The sequence below is a fragment of the Enhydra lutris genome, unplaced genomic scaffold (genome assembly GCF_002288905.1).
Source record: "Enhydra lutris kenyoni isolate GAN:26980312 unplaced genomic scaffold, ASM228890v2 scaffoldscaffold18, whole genome shotgun sequence".
Classification (NCBI taxonomy): Eukaryota; Metazoa; Chordata; class Mammalia; order Carnivora; family Mustelidae; genus Enhydra; species Enhydra lutris.
This window is the reverse complement of record NW_019154102.1, coordinates 24,258,042-24,282,413: the sequence shown is the minus strand read 5'-3', so window position 1 is coordinate 24,282,413 and position 24,372 is coordinate 24,258,042. Positions and strand designations below refer to the sequence as shown.

General features: G+C 52.5%; 4 protein-coding genes across 6 annotated transcripts; 3 read left to right on the top strand and 1 right to left on the bottom strand.

Annotated features, from left to right (window-relative positions):
- Window positions 1-970: 970 nt before the first annotated feature.
- LOC111148168 (tetratricopeptide repeat domain 31) lies at window positions 971-8,949 on the bottom strand. Of its 3 annotated transcripts, XM_022504615.1 has the most exons (13): window positions 8,835-8,949; window positions 8,583-8,671; window positions 5,369-5,471; window positions 5,025-5,248; window positions 4,766-4,849; window positions 4,210-4,266; window positions 4,030-4,110; window positions 3,723-3,917; window positions 3,457-3,508; window positions 3,279-3,369; window positions 3,049-3,190; window positions 2,738-2,839; window positions 971-2,560 (listed from the first exon to the last, which is right to left on the bottom strand). In XM_022504615.1, exons 1-13 carry the CDS (start codon window positions 8,872-8,874, stop codon window positions 2,261-2,263), a joined length of 1,560 nt encoding a protein of 519 aa, XP_022360323.1. In that variant the 5' UTR covers window positions 8,875-8,949; the 3' UTR covers window positions 971-2,260. The 3 variants fall into 3 exon arrangements, with proteins under 3 accessions (XP_022360323.1, XP_022360320.1, XP_022360321.1); XM_022504612.1 differs by having other exon boundaries at window positions 5,025-5,471; XM_022504613.1 differs by having other exon boundaries at window positions 974-2,557; window positions 5,025-5,471.
- A 194-nt stretch (window positions 8,950-9,143) lies between these two features.
- Window positions 9,144-15,852, top strand: LOC111148167 (coiled-coil domain containing 142). Its single transcript, XM_022504611.1, is given in 11 exon segments — window positions 9,144-9,285; window positions 9,331-10,221; window positions 10,539-10,625; window positions 10,703-10,852; window positions 10,987-11,117; window positions 11,190-11,303; window positions 14,592-14,706; window positions 14,917-15,094; window positions 15,221-15,420; window positions 15,576-15,643; window positions 15,645-15,852. Coding segments are annotated over 11 exon segments (2,256 nt in total). The 5' UTR covers window positions 9,144-9,152; the 3' UTR covers window positions 15,834-15,852.
- Window positions 15,850-17,559, top strand: LOC111148169 (mitochondrial ribosomal protein L53). The gene is made up of 3 exons (XM_022504616.1): window positions 15,850-16,969; window positions 17,069-17,181; window positions 17,292-17,559. The coding sequence occupies exons 1-3, from the start codon at window positions 16,878-16,880 to the stop codon at window positions 17,423-17,425; spliced, it is 339 nt and encodes a 112-aa protein (XP_022360324.1). The 5' UTR covers window positions 15,850-16,877; the 3' UTR covers window positions 17,426-17,559.
- A 1,079-nt stretch (window positions 17,560-18,638) lies between these two features.
- On the top strand, window positions 18,639-24,357 carry LOC111148165 (mannosyl-oligosaccharide glucosidase). The gene is made up of 5 exons (XM_022504610.1): window positions 18,639-18,667; window positions 20,455-21,067; window positions 21,261-21,487; window positions 21,972-22,168; window positions 22,408-24,357. Exons 2-5 carry the CDS (start codon window positions 20,725-20,727, stop codon window positions 24,149-24,151), a joined length of 2,511 nt encoding a protein of 836 aa, XP_022360318.1. The 5' UTR covers window positions 18,639-18,667; window positions 20,455-20,724; the 3' UTR covers window positions 24,152-24,357.
- The last annotated feature ends 15 nt before the right edge of the window (window positions 24,358-24,372 follow it).

Here is a 24,372-nt window from a genome sequence, read left to right as displayed (position 1 = left end):
CCAGGACAGGTCAAGGGATACTGGGGAGGGGAACATTTCTTTGAGAGGCTTGAAAAGCAAAGAGCCAGCTCAGCTTCAAAGCAAAGATACCGCACAGTGGTGATGGGTGCCCATTTGAGGAACCCTAGTGGAGTCCCCAAAGCAGCGAAGTAGCTCCCTGCTGCGTAGAACAAGATGGCCACACGAACAGGCCTTTTATGGAGTCATCATAATGTAATCACCTCTCAAACAAACACAACCACATCTCCCCAACTAGGCATGAGTAAAGAGCTTCCAGAGCAAATAATTCTTTTTTTTTTTTTTTTTTTTTTTAAGATTTTATTTATTTATTTGACAGAGAGAGATCACAAGTAGACAGAGAGGCAGGCAGAGAGAGAGAGAGAGAGAGAGAGAGAGAGAGAGAAGCAGGCTCCCTGCCGAGCAGAGAGCCCGATGCGGGACTCGATCCCAGGACCCTGAGATCATGACCTGAGCCGAAGGCAGCGGCTTAACCCACTGAGCCACCCAGGCGCCCCCCAGAGCAAATAATTCTTGTTAGGAAGGTATGATTTAGTCAAGTTAATTGGCTCTGAGCTGTAATCTCCTTCCACTTGAGGCCTCCTAAATTCCTCTCCATAATCCATACCTCCCATAATCAATCCTCGGATGAACAAATCTCAAGCCTCGCCCACCAAAATGGTCTCCAGATGGTGTATCCTCTGCCAGGTCCTAGAACAAGTGGGTGGGCATCAGCATCGCCCAGAGGGCTTAATGAAACGCAACTTGCTATGCCCCACTGTTGTCCTTTCTGATTGAGAAGCTCTAGGGTGGGGCCTGAGAATGCATTTGCAGCAAGTTCCCAGGTTGCTGCTGGTCCAGGCCCTGCACTTGGAGAACCACAGCCCCAGAGCTCTGTATTTTGTGAAATAAGCAACAATTCACTCATAATCCCCTCTTTCCACTGTGGGGGAATCATGAGTATGTAGGACCATTGCAGATAAAAACCAATTTATTTAGCACCCATTGTGTACCAGGCACTTGGTAGGCATTTTCTTACACTTTGACTTTCAGTCCTCACAACTGCCCTGTGAGGTAGGGATTGCCCCCATTTTTCAGATGAGGGACCTAAGGCACAGACGTTAAGACCTGCCCAAGGTGACCCAGCTCATGCTGGCAGACTTCATTCTGCTATACAGTACTGAAAGAGCCTGCTCTGTAAACAAAAATGATCTGGGAAAGCCCTGTATAAAGAAGGTTTTTCAACATCCCCTATACAGCTATGAATGGTGTTGAGCAAGACCACAGGGGGGCAAGAATCATTTCTCCTGATGAACGGTTCCTCCAGGCAAGGCATTCTGGGAGGCCGGAGTCCCCTGCAGATCCACATTTCAGTGAGCTGAGAGTCCCAGGAAGGGTTAGGGAGGAAGCAGCCAGGGGCAGCTGTCAGGATCTTCGAGAAACCATAAGATCATGATTCTTACACAGGAAGCAGGGAATGACAGCCTTCTTTGGGGGCAGTGACCCTTGGTCGAAATACTGAGTAAACTTGACATGGGGAAATGCTCATTACAACGCCTAGTGCCGGAATGGAGAAAGCACAGCCACAGGAGCAGCAGCCGGGGTGCCTGCTGGGGTCCCATGAGCAGGAGAGCCAGCACGGGTGGGCGGGCTGTGGAGATGTGTGTACCCTGCCAGCTCCAGGCAGGACCTGGTAAGGGATTTCCCAAATGTAAACCCCTTCTGGCAGTTGAAGAAGGTGAGGCCCCTGGGCAAAGGAGAGGTCAGAATGTGCACCTAGTGACAGGAAACAAGGCATGAGGGGCTGGGGCTAGAAGGAACAAGGTGAGGCTGGGCTCAGGAAGATGTGAGCATCTGCCACGATGCAGGGTGGGACTCAGGCCTCAGGCATCCCCTGAACCTGTTCCTGAGCACAGATCTCTGGCTGGTGCATGAGATGCCCAGAGCCAAAAATCAGAGCAGGCCCCAGATGTTCCCTTCTGGGTCTGATATAGTCTGAAAACCTGAACTTCTGTACAGTTCCCTCCTTAGCCTTGGTGGATTTTATTTTTCTCTACTGCTCCCAGAGGATACCATCTGCTTCAGAATCAAAGAAAGGTTGTTTCAGTGGACATGGGGTTCCTTTCTGTCATCAGGTCTCTTTGGCAACAGGAACGGCCACCAGCGGTATCTTTAATTATGGCTTTAGACTACAAGATCTCAATATATGCAGGGAACTAGGGGAGGCACACATGGCCTTGTCCTATGAGGGACAGGTCCTCCATCATCTGGCCTGAGGTAGATGCTGGGGCCGATGTCCCAGGATACCAGAGCCCTTTGAGGTGCCCCGGAGATGGAGAGGGTGGGGGCTCCTACTCTGAGTCTGGGGAAGGGGCGAGTTACAGTGGCTCAGGTGACTTGGGGGATAATGCAGCGGTGGAGACAGAAGGCCAGCGGCTCTTGGACCAGTGCTTGGAGGACGAATGTCAGACAGGAGGCTTGAGGTGCCAGGCCCAGCTTGGGAAAATGGCTGTGGGAACCCAGTTGACAGAAGTGGCTCCCGGATTCCTCCTCGCTGATTCTGCTGAGAAGGGAGAGAGAGGGGCACCTGTTCCTCCTTTCCAGCAGCATAGCCCATGCCCCTCTTCTCACCCATCCCTGCCATCACTACCCTGAGGAAAGGAGCAGCACTCGCTGTGGAAATCCCAGCCAGCTCTCCGGCTGCCCGCTCTGGGCCCGCCAGTGGGCCTGGTTCCCTTACCAGAGCAAGGTGCAGAAGGCAAGAGTGGAGCTCCCGGGCGGCATCGGGCTGGGAGCCGCCTCTCAGAGTCTCCTGGAACACAGCAGCTGCCTCTTCAAAACGCTTTCATCCCAGAGCAATTAGAAAGAGGAAAGTTTAGGTATCAAGTGGGGGAAGGAAATTAAAACTGTCTCCTTCCTCAAACTCGCCTCAGCTCCTAGTACCACTGATACTGTGGTACCAGGAGCTTTACTAAAAAATGTCAGTACAGACCCAATCCCTACCCCATGCCACCCAAATTCCACCCACACTTCCAATCTCAGATCCCTTACCTGCAGTCCCATCAGGGCCTTGCCCAGGCGGAAAAGGCCCCGGGGCCAGCCCGGTCGCAGGGTGAGGGCTACCTGGGCATCGGCCAGGGCCCACATGGACTGACCCAGCCGCTCATGGCAGAAAGAGCGGTTTCCAAATAACCTGGTAAAGACAAAGTGACCAAAAGTCTAGATCCTTAACGCTCTGCCTCACCCTGACCTCCCAGCACAGTGGCTAAGCCCCCACTCACCGATAATCCCGGGGATTGAGCTTCAAAGCCTGGGTAAAGAGAACCACAGCCTTGTGGTAGAAGCCATTTTGGGCAAAGCTGGTACCCAGTGCTGGGGAGGAGAGAAGGTGGGAGGGTTCAGATGGGGCTATCCCGGGGAGGATGAGGTGAGGAAGGAAAGAGAAAGAGAGAATCTCACTTGCCAGCTCCTGGCTCTGCTGTAAGGCAACTGCCAGCAGTCCTGGAGATGCCTAGGGATGGGGAGCAAAGTCAAGCAGGATTCAGGCCTCAGTGCCCCCAAATCCTTCTCCTTTGTTCAAACAATGACTATTGCCAACTTCCCAACTTCTGTAATTCTTATGACAGTTCTGCAAGATGGGATCAGCCCTACCTTCCCTGTCAGTGATGGAGCCTGACCCACATCTCTTAATCCTAGAGCCAGAGAACTTCTACTGGTCACCTCACCTCTGCCTTAGGACTCTGCCTGGGGCTCTCTTCTATTGGAGAGCTCGCTTCCTCCTGGCCCATCTTTCCTTTGGGGCTCCGGCTTTTGCCTCGAGGCTCCTGGCTCAGTCCCTTCTCTCTGCGGGCACTGGGAGGCCAATCCCCGACTTTGCGCAAAGCCAGAGACACGAAAGTGCTAGATAGATCCAGTGAGTCCTGTGAGCAGAAAGGAAAGTTAGGGAGTGGGGATGAAATATGTCCTGGAATAGGGAGAGAGGAAGGCGGGGTGGGGGGGGGCCCAAGATCAAGAAAGGAAGGAGACTCTCACCTCTTCCTCACTGCACTGTCCCTGAGGAGGGTTCCCAGGGCTGGATGGGGGGCTCCCATCCCCATTTGGGGTGGCCATGACCTGGAGGGAAGGCAGATGGGGATCACTTGAGCTGTCTGCCCTCTGAGCTCCCACCCTCCTGGCACCTAGTGTTCTTCATACCAGCTTGGAGACACTCACCTTGGGCTCCCCACCCTCCTGCTCCAAGCGCTCCTGTCGCTTGCGATCCTTTTGACGCTGCAATGATAATGATGCTGACGCTGATGATATATTTTGAACACTACATGTAAATACACACACACACACACACACACACACACACACACAAAATCTGTATCTTGAAGCCAATTCTTTACATGTACAGTAGAGACTACAAGTCGTGTACCAGGTTAAGAGCTTTGCACACACTATCTCATTTGATCCCTGCAACTCCATGAGGTAGGTTTTGTTGTTATCTTTGTGTTACAGGTGAAAAAGCAGACAGGAGACTCACCAGGCAGAGGTTCCCCAGTAAGAAAGAGGCAGAATCCAGCCCAGGCGGCACAGTGTGACTCCAGAACCATCACACCATAGGGCTTCCATGAGACCCTCCCCTCTAGGCTCTGAGCCCCCTGGGCCCCCTCTCACAAGAGGATCCATTATGGGCTACCCCAAATTCTTTCCTGTCCTCACAATGTGTCCCCCTTTCCCTCTCCCCAATCCCTCTAGGTTCCCACTCCTCCTGCCCTCCAGCTACCTTCTTCTTGAGTCGTTTCTTCTCTGCTCTCTGTTTCATGCGCTCCTCTTCAGCCACCAGCTCCTCAGCCAGGTGGTTGGCTTCCTGGAGAAGAAAAGGCAGGTGACCGGAAAAGAGAGAGAGGGAGAACGAGAAAAACAAAGGGAGGCCAGCAGGATGGAAGGACCTTGAAAGGTCCAGATTAGGGGCCAGACGGATGAGGGCACATGGCAGTTAGAAGAGCACTGGGCGAGGGGAGGCCCCTTGCTGACAGTCTCACCTCTTCTGTCAGCAGGAGCTTCTGGGGCATGGCCACCTGAAGTAGGCTGTCTGAGCCACCAGGGGAAGGGGCGGAGGGGCTAGGAGGGCAGGGCTTAGACCCTTGAGGAGGATATAGGAAGGACTTTCGGAGACCACAGTAGGTGCCCAGTCCCTTGACCCCCTTGGCCATGTCACTCTGTCTAGGCATTTTCCCCTCATCGCAGAAATGGTCCAGGAGGTAATCTGTCCGGAGGGATAGGGAGAAGAGAAAGAAAAAGGTACATGAGAGAGATGAACATCTGAGGGCCAGCCCTCCCCAGGGTACCAGCCTCGATCCCTGGGCTCGGCCCCTGCACGCCCCACCATGGTGCCAAAGCTGTAGCCGCCCGCTGCTCCCGTCCACATGGATCCGGTGCAGGCCCTGGGGATCACTCGCCACAAGCCGTTGAAGAAAATCCGCTATGTCCTGGGAGGGGGAGGAGAGGGGAGGCTGGTGTTGGGGGTAGCTCTAGGAGAGAACGGGGGACTTGGCTGGGTCGACTGGTCCACCATGGAGACAACCCAGCCACCCAGCCTGGAGAACCTTACTGGCTGACCTTCTCCCCAGCTCAGGGCCTGAAGACACGCTGCTCTGGTTTTCCTGGTTTATCACCTCCTTCACCACTCTCCTGCTTCCCAAGCGTTCTGTGTGGCCCTCAGCCCAGTCTTCTCTATCATATAAGATCTCCTCCTCTTGACCTGCCACTACATCAGCTACACGGAGGCCCAGAATGAGCCCTCTTACCTGCTCTTCCAGCTACACACCCTGCCATATCCTTAAATACAGGCAACCCCATACAACCTGCTCTGGAGCTACATCACGCTGAAATGAGCACAGCATCCCTGGCTGGCCTGTCCCCTGCAAGTGGTCTGTTTCCCCCAAAACCAAGCTCTCAGAAGTTACTTCCCTACTCAGGAACTTCCAGTAATCCCCCGCTGCCAGGGCCATAGGCAGGATTGAGTCTAGCTCCTCACGCTGGGATTTGGAGCCTTCCAGAAAGCCCAGGCTGACCCTCTAATCTTCCTCCGTAATTTCCTCCTGCTTGGCTGCTGTCGTCCCTCTGTTCTCAGGTTTCTTCTAGTGTTGGGATCGTCCCTCCAACTGTCCCTAAATCCCTCCTGGCTCTGAGCTTCTCACCACACCTGTCTCACTTTCAAGGTTCAGATCAAATTCCATCTTTCCTCAAACCTCTTCATCTCCAGTGATCTCTGCTCTCACTCAACCAAGCTGGACTCACATGGTCTGTGTTATACAATTTAGAACCTTGTTATTCACTTTTTATTGCACTTTCAATTGGCGAGAAGCATGGAACCGGAAAGAACACTTTGCTGCCTGCATCTTAGTTCTGGCTTTGCCATACTGCCTGACGACTGACTCTGGACAAGTCATTTAACCTCTCTGAACCTTGGCTTCATCATTCACAACACGAGATAAGACTCTTGAAGGCTTCGCCCATTACATTCTGTGGTTCTTACCCGATTCCTCGTTTAGTGTCAGCTCTGGAGGAGGACAGGAGCCATCTTGTCCTTCTGGGGCCATTCAGGTGTAAACAGAGCACACCCCTGACTGGGGGGTGGCCCACTGACTGAGAAACTTAGAAGCCACATGAAACACCAGAGTGCTAAACGAATGCATAGCAAGGACTTCAGATCAGGGAGGTATGGTCAACTTTCTAAACAGTCTCAGAGGTAGGTAATCCTTCAGGAGATAGTTCTGACTCAGCAGCATCTTCACTGACACTGCTGTGGGCTTTCATCAAGTCTTATTCTCAAATTCAATTTCCTTCTGGGTTTAATTCAATTTCCTAACTGGCCCAGTCTAGCTATCTCTAAAAACAAGCCAAAAAAAAAAGGGATGATCTTGACCTTCTACCTCTCCCCTAGGCACAGTCTGTGCTACTGTCTTAATTCACCATGTGGCTGACCACGATCTGGCTCCCCAGTTCTCCATGAATCAGCCCCTCTCCTCTGGTCCCACCTCTAGCTACAGTGGTCAGTGGTCTGTGAAGGTCCTACAACACACCAAGTGTGTTCCCATCTCAGGGCTTATGTCCTTGTTACTTCCTCTCCCTGGAATGTTCTTTCCCCAGTGAATGGCTCACCCCTTCAGATCCCTGCCTGCTAAACCTTTCCCAGGAGGCCCTTTCTGACTACTCCCTTTAAAAAGAGAAACTCAACTTCATTCAGCACTCCCTACCCTTTTTATTTTTCCTTGTATTTTTCATATCTGGCATACTATATTGTTTATTTGTTGACTGGCTGCCTCCACTAGATGCTTCTAATTCACTGACTAAAAGGATTTTTGTGTTTGGTTTACTGCTGTCTTCCCAGTGCCTAAAACTGGTACATTGGTGGCACTCAGTAAGTGTGGTGAGTGAGCAAAGGCAGAGTGATTGGTGAGGAGACTATTCTATTAGAGATGCAGCCAGGAGCTGGCTCTGAAGAACCCTGTGTGACCCAGGGAGTTTGGACTTTGTCTTGTTAGGGATGGGAGCGGACCTGATCTGGGGAGTGAAGCACTCAAGTCAAACACTCAAGTGAAACAGCACTGGGGTGGGGGTAGGGAGGACATGATTCTAGGGGTGGGATGTTTAGTTGGCAGGCCCCTATGACAGAAAGAATGAATTCTTAAGCTAAGGAAGCGGCAGCAGAAGCAGGAATGGAAATGATGGGCTACAGTCAAGAGACATTTCCAGGGGCACCTAGGTGGCTCAATCAGTTAAGCATCTGCCTTAGGCTCAGGTCATGATCCCGGGGTCCTGGAATGGAGTCCCACATGGGGCTCCCTGCCCAGCAGGGAGCCTGCTTCTCCCTCTGCCTCTCTCTCTGTCTCTCATGAGTAAATAAATAAAATCTTTTATAAAAAGAGAGAGAGAGAGAGACATTTCCAAAGTGGATTTTAGTGACTGGCTACATGTGTGAGGTAAAGGAAAGGGAGGATTATATACAACGATTCCCAGATTTCTGCATTAAGTAACTGGATGTCCGTTTGTGTTACTAGCCAAAACTAAAGTTAGAGGAAAAGCAATCAACTTGCAAAGTAGATGAATTAACTAACGGAATTGCTGAATTTGAGGTTTTGGAGATACCCAGGAAGCAGCTGGAAATACAGCTTCTTAAGTGCTCCCAAATCTGATCCTGTCCCCTCCTCAATAACCCTATCACCTACTTGAGGACATCCAAGCATTTCAAGCCACTTGCTGCCTCCTCCCCCCCTTCATTTCTTGCAGTTCCAACCAAACCACTCAAGTCTCACTTCAGTGAAGTTTTCTAAACTTTTCCTTGCCTTGGTGTCTTTGCTCACACTCTTCCCTGTATTCATATTATCTTACCCTAAGGAACTCCCATCCACTCCCCAATTCTCAACTCAGACCCTCGTCCGCCCAATCCTGCCCACTTTCACCACCCTCCATTTGCCACGCGCTCCTCCAAGCACGAGCCCCAGGCTACGCCTCTACCGAGCCCTCCGAGCCCAGTGTGGCTGGAGAAAGGCGTGATCAAGAGAAACGGGACGAGGGGGAGCTAGGAGTCCTTTTACCTCGGCGCCGTAGTGCTCGGGACCGAATTCCTGGCAGAGCTTGGGGACAGCAGCGACCTCCAGCGGGCAGCCAGGCTGCAGAGGACAGTCTATAGTAAACGAAGGCGGTGGCGCGTCAAGGGACTTGGGAAGGATGGGCCGGAGCCTTTCGCCCACCCCGTAAAGCACAAGACCCTGCTGAAAACAGGTAAACCCAAGTGGGGCTGGCCTTCCCCTCCTAGACCTCCTTGTCGTCTTGTCACACCTACTTACCTAACTTTATCCGCCCCACTGCCTTCGGAATCGGCGCCATCTCCCATCAACAGTGACCCGAAAGTGAAAGACCGCCTGGTATTTGATACAGCCGGGAGGGTGGGGGGAGATGGGGGGGCGGAGTAGCACAGGGTAGACCGCCATCTTTGTTAGGGGCAGAAGCCTCCGCTTACGGAGCGCGAGAGAGTCCATGACGGTCCCGGCGGCTCCAGGGCTAGAGATGAAGGCTCCTGGGACGGGGCGGAGTCCCGGCGGCCGCGGGCGTTGGGCAGTGCGGGGAAGTGGGAATCGTTAGGTTCGTCCCGGACGCGGCGCCCCATGGCCCAGGCATCTCGCTCTGGTGGCCTTCTACCTCCGCTTCCTACCGTGCCGCCGTTGAGGGCGCAACCCGGAGGCGCCGTGGAGGAGCAGTGGGAGAGAAGGCAGGCGGGGACTCCTGGCGGGGACTTTCGTGGCTGGTCGTGGCTGCCGGTTGCCGGGAGCATCCCCTGCCTAGACCCGCGGCCCGGTGGAGCCCGGGGAGGGGGGTCGTGGTGGGCGGCGCCGGCGGACGCCAGAGAGCACCACGACGAGGGCGCGGCGGACTGGTGGCGGGAGGCGGCAGCGGGCCGCCCGATCCCTCCCGCGCTGCAGCGTCTCCGGGCCGTGTTGCTGCGGCTGCATCGCGAGCGGGAGCAGCTCCTCCAAGCCCGGGACTGCGCCCGCCACCTACAGGCGGCCGTGCGCCTCCTGAGGATCATGAGTGCCAGCGCGCCGGGCCCCGACCCCGGCCCCTGGCCTCAGCTGTGCCGCGACCTGCTACCGCACCCCTCCCGAGGAGCTGTGCTGCGAATCGGCCTACGGGAAACTCCCGTAACGTTACTCATGGCGCGCCCTATCGGACTGGCCGCCCAGCGCCTGGATGCTGCCATAGAGATGCAGCTTCGGGCTCTGGGTCGGGAGGCGGCCAGCCCCGGCTTGTCTTCCCAACTTGCCGACGTGCTGCTGGCGCTTCCCGCCTACCACCAGCTGCAGGAAAAAGCCTTGAGCCATGTCCCTGGGGCAGCGCGCCCTTTCCCGCCCGCCCGTGTGCTCCGCCTCCTGACGGGGGAGCGGGGTTGCCAGGTAGCGGGTCAGCTAGGTGAGGCGCTCAAGGGAGCGGGCTTGCGGGATCAGCTCCGCAGTCGGTGCCAAGATGAGCGGGAGCTGCTGCCGGGGCTGCTGGGGCTGCTGGGGGGCGTGGCGGATTCAACCACCAGTGGACTGGGGCTTGAAGGGGCTGGAGCCCTGTGGAGCCGGTACTGGACCCTGCTGTGGGCAGCTTGTGCTCAGAGTCTGGACCTAAGTCTAGGACCCTGGAGGGACCGCAGGGCAGCGGCACAACAGCTGAGTCAGGCACTGGGTCAGGGTGAGTGATGGAGCCTGGATGGGCCTTTGGGCAGACCGGGGTCTCTTTCTTCTCCCTAGCCACGTCACTCCCCTGCCAAGCGGACTGCAGAAGCAGGCCCTTTAGAACGAACACTACCTCCCCAACCCCTTACTCCTAACTCTCTAACCCCCTCCCGACCCGACAGGCTCTAGCATCTGGGTTTCAAGGCCAGTCTTCCTTTCTACTCAAGTCTTGAGTCTTGGTGGCAGCCTCCCCTCTTCCCCCGTCATTGAGTGGGCGGTAGTTCTGGAAAAGAGAGGCCTCTTTTCAGGCTCCAGAGCCGTTTCTCCCACTAGCATCCCTGCCTCAGGAGTGTGAGAAGGAGTTGGCTTCTTTGTGTCGCAACCTATTTCATCAGTCTCTTACCTGGAGCTGGGACCAAGGTGAGAAGGAAGGGGCATTGGGAGTGAAAGAGCCCCAGATTGCTCCTTCCTCATCAAACCTTATCCCTCATCTTCAGGCTTCTGCCAGGCCTTGGGATCTGCTGGTGAAGATCAGAGCAGCCTTGCCTCATCCTCTCATACCACTGAACTTTTGCAACAGCTCTTCCCTCCTCTCTTGGATGCCCTTCGAGAACCCAGGTCAGGGCTGCTCCTCTGTCAGCCTCCAGGTGAGACAAGGTGCTGGATATGGAGGAACAGAACAGTTGAAGATGTCCCCGTTATTCCTTTACTCTGTTCTGAAGCCCGCTTCCTCCCAGAGGGGTTCTGTGACCCCTCAGATACTCCATCCTCCTCTCCCCAGGTCCCGCACCACTTGCTCTGGGGCTCTGTACCCTGCAGACCACCTTGGTCTGGTTTCTGGGCAAAACTCAGCAGCATCTGGCAGCGTGGGCCCCAGGTTCCTTCCTGGTCCTGATCCAGAAGAACTTACCTGTGAGTAGCTAGCAAGTGGGAAGGGGAGCAGCCTGGGCTGGGCTCAAATCTCACTTCCTGTTTCTGCCAAAGCCTCTATTGCATGAGGCAGCAGCTCTGTCTAGAGTGGCGGCAGAGGAAAGTTTGGGCCTGGAAGTGGAGCAGCAACTGGGCCTGGAGATCCAGAAGCTAACTTCACAGATCCAGGTGAGAAGAGCAGGGGCCCTGACAGTGGCAGTTGAAAAGTCAGTTCTGTGCCCAGTTTGGGGGGTGGGGTGGTGGTGATAGTCATGGAACATTCCAGTGACTTGGAATCTCCTTGGAGTCTCTGATTTTATTTTTTCTTGCTCTGTTCACTTTTGTTCTCTCTTTCCTTAGCTTGTTATGGAAAACTTCAAACATGTACAAAATTAGAGAGAAGAGTATAATGGACCCCCATATCCCTACCACTGAGGCTTTAACAATTATCAGCTTGTGGTCAATTTTGTTTCATCTATAGGTCAGGCTCTCATTTTGTGATGTTAACAGCCACTGAAGATCACTGCCTAGATCCATTATTTCATTAGGGGGTACAAAGTGGTGATATTCCAATTCTATCATATCTTTATTTATTAGTACTTACTCCTATAAAGAAATTTGCCCTCATTAGTTACTTGGTTACTTTGAAGTATATTTTGTAAAGAAAAAGCAAGATAAATAATTGAATCTTTCCTTTTACCTACTAGCTTTTTTTTTTTGACAGAGAGATCACAAGTAGGCAGAGCAGCAGGCGGGGCGGGGGGGGGGGGGCAGGCTCCCCACTGAGCAGAGAGCCCGATGTGGGGCTCAATCCCAGAACCCTGAGATCATGACCTGAGCCTAAGGCAGAGGCTCAACCCAATGAGCCACCCAGGTGCCCCTATCTACTAGCTTTAAAAAAAAAAAAAAAAAAAAAAAAAAAGCTTTTATTTATTTGAGAGAGAGAGAGCACGCGTGCGATCAGGGGGAGGGGAAAAGGGAGAGGGACAAACAGACTCCCTGCTGAGCGCACGGTGGGGGTGGGGTGTGTGGAGGGCTGGATCCAAGGACCTGAGATCATGACCTGAGCCAAAGTCAGCCCCTTACTTACTAGCTTTGAGAGGATATTTCTCCTCTTTTCTATGTTTATCATTTACATTTTTTAAACTAACAATGGTGCCTTTTATTTTATTTTTTAATTTTTTTTAATAAACATATAATGTATTTTTATCCCCAGGGGTATAGGTCTGTGAATCGCCAGGTTTACACACTTCACAGCACTCACCATAGTACATACCCTCCCCAATGTCCATAACCTCACCCCCCCTCCCAACCCCCCTCCTCCCAGCAACCCTCAGTTTGTTTTGTGAGATTAAGAGTCACTTATGGTTTGTCTCCCTCCCATCCCATCTTGTTTCATTTATTCTTTTCCTCCCCCACAAACCCCCCATGTTCATTTACATTTTTATTAAAGTAATACATGTCCATAGTTTAAAAATGAAGTAGGATATTATTTAAGACTTCTAAAATAATGAAAAATATAGCACTTTAATTGCCCCCAACCCACTTCTGATTCCTGTTCCACAGTGATAAGCTTCATCCATTCTTGCCTGTCTTCTAAGATTTTATTTTCTTCTAAACTTATAATATTATATTTTTATTTTAATTTTTCCCCATTTTGCACAGTATCTGCTCCTACTATGGAAGATGTTTCAGTTTTTTTGTTTTCTCTTCCTGCCCCAATTTCTCCTGTGCCCTGAATAGGGGCAAGGCTATAGAGTTCAGGCTTTGTCCCTCTGCTCCTTTTTTCTCCGCATCTTTGCTTACTCACAGTGCCTTGGTGCTATGCACTACGTAGTTTAGCCCTAATCTACGATCTGCACCTGCCTGTTCCACCTCAAGTTTATTGCTGTCTCCTTCAACTCAACATACTCCAAAGCAGGCTTCTCATGAGGGCGTTGCCCAGTGATGGCCATGGGAATCCCCTAAGGAGGGCAGGCCATGGCAGGCATGTTGTTACAGAAGCTCTCTACAGGGTCTGTGGCTCAAGGTGGTGGCTACGCAGTCTCAGAAGAGTGGCAGGGGTTACTGGAGATGGGAAGTTCATAGTTCCTTGAGGGAGTAATGCGGAGATGACTGACCAAAGCAGAAACTCCCTGTGTGCATGCCTGTGTGCACACACACGCACATACACACACACACTTTTGTCCAAGGTTGGGTGGGGGACTGTGGAGGAGAAAGCAGGTTGGCATAAAATTGTGGAGGGCACTGAACACCAGCCCACAGAATTTGGGCTTTGTCTCATGAGAGATGGAAAGCCACGGGAGGAGTAGGAGGGGAACAGTGGAGACCCTGACAGAGTCTCATCCAGCTGTAGTGGTCAGGTTGGGAGGTAAGGAGACCTAAGAGAAGAGTCCAGCTCTTGCTAGTTGTAAGAACAGGGACAGGAACAATGTGCTTACCACGGGAACTAACCATTGTGGGAAGGACTCTGCATGCCTTGTTCCTCTAGGAACATCCCAGACAGAAAGACTCTTTCATAATGTGACCTTGTGTTTCCTCAGAGTATTGAATACAGGGAGATTCCTAACAAATGTCAGTTGACAAAAGGGTAATTTCCTTGGCATAAATAAGAGGGAGTCTGGGTTTTCAGAAAAGAGGAAGAATTGGATTTAGGATAGGCCGCTGTCAGGATATGTACCAGGAGCTGCATGGGCTCCACTTCCCCCTGTCCGGCCCCCAAACCCCTTCTTCTCTTCAGGCTAGCAGGCATCCAGTTACCTTGTCTTTACAGAGCCACTACCACATTACCCATTTCTTGGGGTTCCTCTCCAAAATAGGCTGAAGAGACCCCTCTTTTTTGCTCTCCCATTCCAAAAAGATAACCTATCAAAGCACAGAAACCAAACCAGCACACGGGCCTTTTCTTGCTTTATAGGTTACACTACTCTGGGAAAATGGAAGTAGGGTGTAAAAAATATTCAGTGTTAAGGACATTCCAAAGGTTCCTGAATCTCAGAAAGTTAAAGTCGTTGCTCCTGGTCTGCATATAATTCCTGCCTTCCTTTCACAGTTGATGGAAGACCATACAATTCCCTTTCTTCAGCCTCTGCCTGTCTGTAGGTCATGCAGACCCCTCTCTCTAGCATTTGCTTTGGAACATTCATAGTGGTGAGGGTGTGTCCCTCCTTTTTTCCTTTTGATGTTCCTATAAAGTAAAATTAACCTGGAGGACTTCTAGATGCTGAACCAAGCTAAGGAAAGCAGGGTAATCCTTTGGCAATTGTCTATAATCTTTTCTGGGTCCCGGCCTTTAGGAAGACCCAATAAAAGTTAGGGTATCTCTTGTCAGAATGGCCCAAGCCCGTAGAATTATGCATACAGTTTTGTTCTGGGTCTTTATGGAAGCCAGTTTAAACACCTCAGATTTAGAAGAGCATCATAACTTGGCAAGTCCCTAACAGGTAAGCCCCTTTCGTTTTTTCCATATGTCCACAGCTCCTGCCTGAGGAGTCACTAAGTCTGTTTTTTCAAGAATGTCATAAACAAGCCACACAGGGCTTCGAAATCTACATGCCACGGGGTCGGTACTGGCGGCATCGTCTCTCTCCGGGTAACTCCTCTTCCCAGCATCCCCTTCTACAGTTCCCAAGCAGTAATAGTCTTCTGACCCCTCCAAATCCTAGATCTACTGCTCTGTTTCCATCCTTGTCCTTGCCTTCTGTGCCCCTGCAAATCTTACTGTCTTCCCCCAGACACTCTATTAGGGGCTCAACGGATCTCCATAGCCTCATATCCTGGCCTTTCTCTTCTCTCACTCCAGAACTCCCCAGCATTCCTAGTGAGTATGCTGGGTTGGTGGTTCGCACTGTCCTGGAGCCTGTGTTGCAAGGATTGCAGGGATTGCCACCTCAAGCGCAGGCCCCTGCCCTTGGCCAGGCACTGACAGCCATCCTGGGTGCCTGGCTTGACCACATCCTGGCGCACGGGATCCGGTTCAGGTGGGGAGAAAAGGAGGCAATGGCAGAGGGCTGAATGGAACTGGCAAAGGGGAGGGGATAAGTGGGGCAGAGCAGTTGCAGAGGCAGTAGAGGCCCATGGCACATTGTACCCTGGCCTTCACTCAGCCTGCAGGGGGCGCTGCAGCTTAGACAAGACTTTGGAGTGGTCCGCCAGTTGTTGGAGGAGGAACAGTGGGGTCTGTCCCCGGAACTTCGCCAGACTCTGCTCACGCTCAGCATCTTCCAGAGGCTGGATGGTGCCCTGCTGTGTCTATTCCAGCAGCCCCTGCCTAAGTCTGAGGTGCAGAGGAGGCCTCCCTGTTGCTGTGAGTCACTCTTCCCCAACTCTAGGCTCTTTGCCATGCCCCTTGCTACTTTAGGTGCCCTACCTCCCATCCTCATTAGTTACCTCATGTGGTTGTCAATAGTTGTCAAACCCCTCCTCCTGCCCACTGCCTGTTTTCCACTCCTGCCTTCCCAGGTACATGCAATGAGGTCCAGTCCATCGAACTGCCCAGCAGCAGCCTTAACAGCCTAGAAAGCTTGGAGCCCCCCTCTTCGGCCTGGAGCACCCCCAGCTCAGACAGCTCAGCTGCTAAGCACACTGTGGGGAGGGGGACCTAGCCCAGAGGCTTACCTGGTGGGAAATCAGCAGGCCTGGCTGGCCCTGAGGCAGCACCAGCGCCCGCGTTGGCACTTGTCTTTTCTTTCCTGCCTGGGGATCAGTCCTGAATCCTAAGGAGCCTAGGACCAGGATCCACAAAGTAAGAGCTCCCCAACTCTGGTTTGGAAAGCCCAAATATTTAGAACTGCATATTAAAAAAGCCTACATTTGGGAGCTTAGAAGAAAGGCTACCTGAGAACCACAAGCTACACAGAACCTGGACTTAAAGTGAAGCATCCGTGATCACTCCAGTGCCTGCAATCCAGAGTAAAGGGCCAAACCACAGCCTGGAACCTGGAGGTCAGCATCCGTGGGAGGCTCAGGCCTAGTACCCCAACAGTGAAGACCTCTCAGGGCTCGCACTGCGAGAAGGGCCATAGCGTTGGATCCCAGAGGAAATGGAAAGGGGAAAAGCAGTACAAAGCAGAGAGACCAGGATGCCACTTCCTTTTAAGTCCTAGGAGCCAAGCTAAACACAAAGTTAGTTCATCAGGAACCACAGAAGTGGAATAGGCATTTCTACACTTAGATCAGTCCCAGGAGTTGTATTACCCTCCACTCCCCGTCTCCTATTTTCAGTCACTTAAGAATACTGGGCTAAAGGACCTTCACGTTTAAATTGCCGTTACTCAGAGTTCAACAAGTTTAATCTTCAGTTACCTGAGTAGGGTCCCCCCACCCCCCGTAGCTATATAATCCCTGCCATGGTAGTGTCCCGACCGAAGGGACCAGCGCTTAAGATGGTGTTAACCTAGATCTGGCACAGCAGCGTACAGCGTACGGAAGGGGTAAAGGCTGCAGGAGACGGACGTGTTACCGGAGCCAGGCGCAAGGGCTTCTGCACTATTTATTGTCTTCACCGTGGTACAAGAGGTCTATTGATAGGTATTTACTGGCCGCTTACTTCAGGGCCCTCCATACTCTGTGTGGAACCACCTCCCTTTCTGCCGGCCTTCCTCCTCCTCTCGGGCTGGGTAGCCCGGGTCGGCGGCGGGGGCGCGCAAACACTACAGAGAGTCGGAGAGCCGCACCCCGCAGCCGCTGGGGGCAGGAAGGGGAGGGGGCGCTGCGTCAGAAGACACTTCCGGCCGCACGAGGTCTTCCGGCGCGGAGGTCACCATGGCGGCGTCTTTGGCTCGGCTCGGTCTCCGGTCGGTGAAGCAGGTTCGAATTCAGTTCTGCCCCTTCGAGAAGAATGTGGAGTCCACGAGGTACGAGGCGGAAGAAGCGGGGACGGGAAGGGGCGCGCCTTCCTCTCGCCGGGGGTCTAGCCCCCCGGGTCGGGAGCTCAAACAGTTTTCACACCGCAGGACCTTCCTCCAGGCGGTGAGCAGCGAGAAAGTCCGTTCCACCAACCTCAACTGCTCGGTGATTGCGGACGTGAGGCACGACGGCTCCGAGCCCTGCGTGGACGTGCTGTTCGGTGGGCTCGGGGGGGGGGGGGGGGGGGCGGGAGGGGTGCCAGGCAGCCCGCGCGCCTCAGTCCCGGCACCGCCGCCCTCCCAGTGCTTGACTCGTTTGTTTCTTCCCCAGGAGACGGGCATCGCCTGATTATGCGCGGCGCTCACCTCACCGCCCAGGAAATGCTCACAGCCTTTGCCTCCCACATCCAGGCCAGGGCTACCGCGGGGAGCGAGGACAAGGCCGGCGCGAGTACCGGGCGCTGATAGCGCAAAATAGCCCAACAAGCAGGTTTTAGCTTGGGATGGCTAGAATACCCACCTGAGAAGAGCTTGAGAGACGTCATCACTCGAATCACCATCTGGAGGGACACGGAGCGCCAAAAAAAAAAAAAAAAAAAGAGCGAGAGAGCCATGTGATTACTGATACAACCAGCGTTTCTGGAACAAGACACAATCAGATAGGGGTCTGGACAAACTTGAATTTATTTCACTTTCTAACCATCATCCCGTGCTTAACCGTTTTGAATTTGGCTTCACCCATCACTCACCCAAGGTCCCTCTTACTCTGATCAGCCAAATCCAGTGCTGTTTTTCTCCATCCTCATCCTTCCATCTCAGGAGCGTCTGCCACTTTTAATTCACTCCCTTGTAGAACTTCTCTTCCTCTTATGGCTTTTTCCTTTTAGCCATAAAAGTGTACCACTCTCATCCTTCATTTTCTTTTCTATTTCTGGGGCACGTCATCCTCTGTCATAAGTTGAGCTACCCTTTCCTGTTAAATCCTACATTTTTCTTTGGCTCTGATCTACTGATTACCTCCAAAGTCCACAACACTGTCCAAAATAGAATTGATAATCTTATATACACATATACTTGCCTCTTACCCTGACTTCCCCATTCCTTTTAAAGGCACTTCATCTTCTCAGCCACCGAGGCTGGAAACCACAGCATTTTCTCTGGTTCTGCCCTCTCCCTTTCCCTGCATATCCAGTCAGTAAGTTCAGAATATTCTGTCTTAAACAAAAGCTTCTGAAATGTTTTCTCCATTCCCATTCACTTATATCCCACTAACTATATCATTGTATTCTCCCACCCAGTCTCCTTTTTTCTGATCATTTTTGCTGCTGCTTAACTTTATCTTTCACAGCACATCACTGTTTTTATGTCTCCTTGTTTCACACTGTACCCAGCCTGTTTTTCATACTGGGTTGCTACCCATTGGTGTGGATCATGAAATCAGTTTAAGGGGATAAATCAGCCTTTTAAAAACAAAGTAGAATAGTATCAGAGTGCATGGCACAGGGAATGAGAAGTATTCTTTTTTTTTTTTTTAAAGATTTTTAAAATTTATTTGACACAGAGATCACAAGTAGGCAGAGCAGCAGGCAGAGAGAAAGGGGAAGCTGGCTCCCTGCTGAGCAGAGAGCCTGATGAGGGGCTCAATCCCAAGACCCTGAGACCATGACCTGAACTGAAGGCAGAGGCCTAACCCTCTGAGCCACCCAGGTACCTTGAGAGAAGTATTCTTTTAAGAAATTTTGCAGCCTATAAACAATATACATATATAAAGTAGGAAGTATGTATATGTGTGGGTATCTGCATGTACTTGGTTGCAGTGTAGAATTACTTCTATCCTGGGTTGTAGGAAAAAATGCTTGATTGCTACGGGTTTAAAGAACTTCAGAATGCTTAGCTAGGCAATCAAGGATCTGTAGACACTGTCTTCTGTATTCTTTGCCAAATACATTTTCCATGACTTTGTTAACAGTGTTACTACAGTGCTGCTCTGCTTAAAAGGGTGCTATCTTCAAGAGCTGGTTTTTCCCCTCCCCCTTTAAAAAAAAAACTACCAAAAAACAAACAGCCTATCAGGAGGAAGTATGGTGTAGCTAAGAGCCAGAATTCCTGGGGTTGAAATCCTAACTCTTGTCCCTAAATAGCTCTGTGACTGTGGAAAATTAATCTCCATGCCTGTTCCCTCACAGATAAAATGGGGATAATTGTACCTATCTCTTAGAACTGTTGAGAGGATTAAATGAGCCGATACCTGTAAAGCACCTAGAACATTACTGGGAGCAAAAGTCTTGTCTAAGAGGGCTTATGCTGTAGCCAAAAGGATACTGACAGCCTAGATTTGTTCCTCAGCTCGATGGTTAACTGACTGTTATCTCTGGCCAGATTTTACCACTCTTCTCATCTGAAAAAGTGGGGATGGTTCAGACATTGCTGTAAACACAGATAGAATGCTGGCACTGTGAACTTGAGGTTGGGGCTCTTTTCTCTGTGTCCCCAGCACTTTGCATAATCCCTGATACACATAGTGTGCAATAAACATGTGTTGAATTGACAGATATTTACTATCTACCTTGTGCCTGTAACTTTGATTAGTACACGTACAAAGATGAATAATGAAACCCAGGGATGTAATAAGTGCTACAATAGAGATATGAACTAGATGCAATAGTAGCAAGAAAGATAAAGACAGGAGTGACTATTGGGATTGGTCAGAAGATGATTGTTGGAAGAGCAAAAAGTCTACCAGCGGAGGAGGCGGTGTCAAATAGATTATAGCAAAATAGTAAGTGGACATGCAGCATACAGTATAAGCTTTAAATAATGAGTTTGGATGGGAGCTTGAGTAGCATTATGGTGTTGAGTAGGGTTTTTTAAAGGATGATAGGGACTTGTACTTTATGAACACACCTTTTATACGAAGCTGTTGGTGAGAAACAAGTAGCTAAATCCAAGTTGCTTTTCTGAACCACCATTAATTGTGATGTTAACTCTCCTGGGTCCCCCTGAGGTGCAGGTGCTACTTCTGCAGCCTTCCCTACCCTGGATATAATTGATCCTTCCCCTAAGCTGCTTTGCTTCTTGGGTTGTAGAAAAGGAGGGGAGGGGGGTAAAATGCATTCTTTAAAGTGCATGCATCACCATAACAGTCCTTTTAGGGTTCAGCTAGATAAGGAATCCTAGACTGTCAGAGGGTTGTTTAAAGACATTGTTGGAACAGAGCTCAAGCTTCCTCTTGGGTCCACTCTGGCACATTCCACTTAACTAGGAAGGAAGTCACGGGCGTGGGCAAAGTAATCCAGACTGTTTCAGGTACACGGGCTCCAAGCTGGCCTCTTCCTGGCTCTGTGGCCAGTGCCAAGTTACTTGAACTTTCTAGGCCAGTTTTCGTTCACCTATTGGGGCAGTTAAATGTAAAACACTCGGGATGGCACCTCAGGTTCTTAACAGATATTCATTTAAAAAACAAGCCAATGTGAGATTACTCTTTTCTCTACTAGCCTGTGAAATCCGCGAGGATGACAAAGAAATTCTGGAGACAACCAGCCCTTTGCCACGGCGGTGGCGGCAGTTCCGGACTCGGAGACTTAATCTGACGTGGCGGGGTGGGACTTCCGGCAGGAGGCGGAAGCGGAGCGGAAGGCGCGGACCGGCAGGTGCGGCTGACAGATCTGTGGACGCCCGGGCGCCTTGCGCAAGTCGAGGCGAAGCAGGACCCGGGCTCCATTGCCGCCTCTCCGAGCTCCCTCAACGCAGACCTCCGTGCTGGGATGGCTCGGGGCGAGCGGCGGCGTCGCGGAGCGGCGGCCGACGGAACGCGGACAACTGAAAGGGCGGTTCGGGGCGGCCCGGGACGACGGGGCGGCGAGGCCCGTGGCTCTGCCTGGAGAGCGGCTCTGGGCGTCGTGGTCCTGTCTCTGGCCCTGGGCCTGTCAGGATGCTGGCTGCTGGCGTGGCATCGTGCGCGGCGGGCGGTCACACTGCACTCCGCGCCCCCGGCACTGCCTCCCGATTCTTCCAGCCCCGCCGTGGCCCCGGACCTCTTCTGGGGCACCTACCGCCCTCACGTCTACTTCGGCATGAAGACCCGCAGCCCGCAGCCCCTTCTCACTGGTAACTGGGCCTCGGGACGGGCGGGTAGGCAGGCGGATTCTTAACCTGGGAGCCCCAGCTTCACGCCAGAGCAAGAGTGGGGAGGGGTGTTGTTCCGGAGAGTTATGAGGAGGGATGACCCTGAAATTCTCGGAGACCCAGAGGGACAGGTCCCCTGCTCTCTCTTTGACTTACGTCGCCATTCTACCCCTAGGACTGATGTGGGCTCAGCAAGGCGCCACCCCAGGGACCCCTAAGCTCAGGCACACGTGTGAACAGGGGGACGGCGTGGGTCCCTATGGCTGGGAGTTCCACGACGGTCTCTCCTTCGGGCGGCAACACATCCAAGATGGGGCCTTAAGGCTCACCACTGAGTTCGTCAAGAGGCCTGGGGGTCAGCACGGAGGGGACTGGAGCTGGAGAGTGACTGTAGAGTCTCAGGTCAGGGCCTCAGGACACCCTTCCCCCAGCCCAGACTCCCTCCACCCTTTCTTTGCTGGCATTTCTGCCAGCAAATGCAGTATGATGTGGCAGTTAACTGCAGGGGCTCCAAGTCTGGCTGCCTGCCTTAAACAGTGTATGACCATTTCTATTTACTATCCATAAGCCATGGTTTCCTTTTTGCAAAACGGAGATACAAGTAGCACTTAACTCATAGGATTATAAGAATGAAAGAAAATGATAAATGATATGTAGAGTTCTTAGGATAGTATATGACACAAAAGCACTCTATTATAATTTCCCAGCAAACCCTGTGCAAGCCTCTATACCTCATCTCACTGGGTGCTTACCCTTACTGACCCTCAACACCGTAGACGTATGTTTACCATGTTGCTCCTGCATGGTGCCCCTTTCAGTAAGGCTGAATTTCCAGGAGATACTGCCAATCTAATGCTGTGTTTTTCTGTCCTCCTTGGTCACCCAGACCTCAGGTACCTCTGCCCTCCCTTTGGTGTCCCTGTTCTTCTATGTGGTGACAGATGGCAAGGAAGTCCTAGTGCCAGAGGTTGGGGCCAAGGGGCAGTTGAAATTCATCAGTGGTCACTCCAGTGAACTTGGAGACTTCCGCCTTACACTTACGGCACCAACCAATCCAGGGGACACTGCCCCCAAGTATGGCAGGTAACTGGGGGAAGAGTGTGGGGGTGATGGTAGGGGTGGTATGGGTGCTGACTTAGCCTGATTTCTATCTCCCCCAGTCTACCTTCTTTCCACTGGTTATTTCCCCACTCACCAGGCTCCATGTCCCCTGCACTGCCAAGACCCTCCCATCCTGACTCCCGGTCTCCTCTTATTTCTCTTTATATTCCTCACCATTTTCTCCTGAGTAATTTTTTCTTATTTATCTTCTTCCCTTCAAGCTACAATGTCTTCTGGTCCTCCAACCCAGGACTTGCATTGCTGACAGAGATGGTGAAGAGCCGGCTAAACAGCTGGTTCCAGCACCGGCCACCAGGGGCTTCCCCTGAACGCTACCTCGGCTTGCCAGGATCTTTGAAGTGGGAGGACAGAGGCCCAAGTGGGCAAGGACAGGGACAAGGGCAATTCTTGATACAACAGGTGACACTGAAAGTCCCCTTTTCTGTGGAGTTGGTGTTTGAATCGGGCAGTGCCCAGGCAGGAGGAAGCCAACCCCTGGAGCAGCTGGCAGGCAGCCTGCTGACCCAAGCCCTGGAGAGCCATGTTGAAGCCTTTAGAGAGCACTTTGAGAAGACTTTTCAGCTGAAGGAGAAGGGCCTGAGTCCTGAGGAGCAGGCTTTGGGTCAGGCTGCCCTCAGTGGCCTCCTCGGTGGGATTGGCTACTTCTATGGACAGGGTCTAGTGTTGGCAGACATGGGGGTTGAGGGATCTGAGCAGAAGGTGGACCCAGCTCTCTTTCCACCTGTTCCTCTTTTCACAGCAGTGCCCTCCCGGTCATTTTTCCCACGAGGTTTTCTTTGGGATGAGGGCTTTCACCAGCTGGTGGTCCAGCGGTGGGATCCCCGCCTTACTCGGGAAGTCCTAGGTCACTGGCTGGGACTGCTCAATGCTGATGGCTGGATTGGACGGGAGCAGGTGCTGGGGGATGAGGCCCGAGCCCGGGTGCCTCCAGAATTCCTGGTGCAAAGGGCAGCCCATGCCAATCCCCCAACCCTGCTTTTGCCTATTGCCCACATGCTAAAGGGTGGTGACCCTGCTGACTTTGCCTTCCTCCGCAGGGCCTTCCCCCGTCTGCGTGCCTGGTTCTCCTGGCTCCATAAGAGCCAGGCAGGGCCAGTGCCACTATCTTATCGGTGGCGGGGCCGGGACCCTGCCTTACCAACCCTGTTGAACCCTAAGACGCTACCTTCTGGGCTGGATGACTATCCCCGGGCTTCACACCCTTCAGCCAGTGAGCGGCACTTGGACCTGCGGTGCTGGGTGGCCCTGGGGGCCCGTGTGCTGGTGCAGCTGGCAGAGCAGCTAGGAGAGGCTGAGGCAGCTGCAGAGCTGGGCCCACTGGCTGCATCACTGGAGGCAGAAGAGAGCCTGGATGAGCTGCACTGGGCCGCAGAGCTAGGAGTCTTTGCAGACTTTGGAAACCACACAAGAGCAGTGCAGCTGAAGCCTCGGCCCCCAGAGGGGCTGGTGCGGGTAGTGGGTCGGCCCCACCCTCGTTTACAGTATGTGGATGCCCTGGGCTATGTCAGTCTTTTTCCCATGCTTCTGCGGCTGCTGGACCCCAACTCCCCCCGCCTTGGGCCCCTGCTGGATATTCTAGCTGACAGCCGCCATCTCTGGAGCCCCTTTGGTTTGCGCTCCCTTGCAGCCTCCAGCCCCTTTTATGGCCAGCGCAATTCAGAGCACGATCCTCCCTACTGGCGGGGTGCTGTGTGGCTCAATGTCAACTACCTGGCCTTAGGAGCTCTCTACCACTATGGTCATCTGGAGGGTCCCCACCAGGCCCGGGCTGCCAAGCTCCACAGTGAGCTCCGTGCCAATGTGGTGAGCAATGTGTGGCGGCAGTATCAGGCCACAGGTTTCCTTTGGGAGCAGTACAGTGACCGGGATGGTCGGGGCATGGGCTGCCGCCCTTTCCAGGGCTGGACCAGCCTTGTCCTACTGGCCATGGCTGAAGACTACTAAGGGAAGGGTGAGAGGGGTGGCAGGCCTGCACTCTGGAATAGAAGGACAAGGTCTCTAGCTTCTGCTCCCAGCCCTCAGATACTAGTGCTTCAAACCATCCTCAGCTCATCTCAGGTGTCTCCTTACTGTCATCCCACACAGCCCTGGGGTGAATGTGAATTCAGAGTCTATTTTTCTAAATAAATGGAAAACCATGACAAACTCTATTGCTTTTGCCAGCT

Excerpts from the sequence above, each read along its gene's own strand:
- LOC111148165 (XM_022504610.1), top strand. The coding sequence starts at position 20,725 with ATGGCTCGGGGCGAGCGGCGGCGTCGCGGAGCGGCGGCCGACGGAACG. Across the intron at positions 21,488-21,971 it reads GAGTGACTGTAGAGTCTCAG|ACCTCAGGTACCTCTGCCCT; the intron begins GTCAGGGCCTCA and ends TTGGTCACCCAG. Across the intron at positions 22,169-22,407 it reads ACTGCCCCCAAGTATGGCAG|CTACAATGTCTTCTGGTCCT; the intron begins GTAACTGGGGGA and ends CTTCCCTTCAAG.
- LOC111148169 (XM_022504616.1), top strand. The coding sequence starts at position 16,878 with ATGGCGGCGTCTTTGGCTCGGCTCGGTCTCCGGTCGGTGAAGCAGGTT. Across the intron at positions 16,970-17,068 it reads AAGAATGTGGAGTCCACGAG|GACCTTCCTCCAGGCGGTGA; the intron begins GTACGAGGCGGA and ends TTCACACCGCAG. Across the intron at positions 17,182-17,291 it reads CTGCGTGGACGTGCTGTTCG|GAGACGGGCATCGCCTGATT; the intron begins GTGGGCTCGGGG and ends TTTCTTCCCCAG.
- LOC111148168 (XM_022504612.1), bottom strand. The coding sequence starts at position 8,874 with ATGGCGCCGATTCCGAAGGCAGTGGGGCGGATAAAGTTAG. Across the intron at positions 8,672-8,834 it reads AGTGGGGCGGATAAAGTTAG|ACTGTCCTCTGCAGCCTGGC; the intron begins GTAAGTAGGTGT and ends CGTTTACTATAG. Across the intron at positions 3,370-3,456 it reads GCAGAGCCAGGAGCTGGCAA|CACTGGGTACCAGCTTTGCC; the intron begins GTGAGATTCTCT and ends TCTCCTCCCCAG.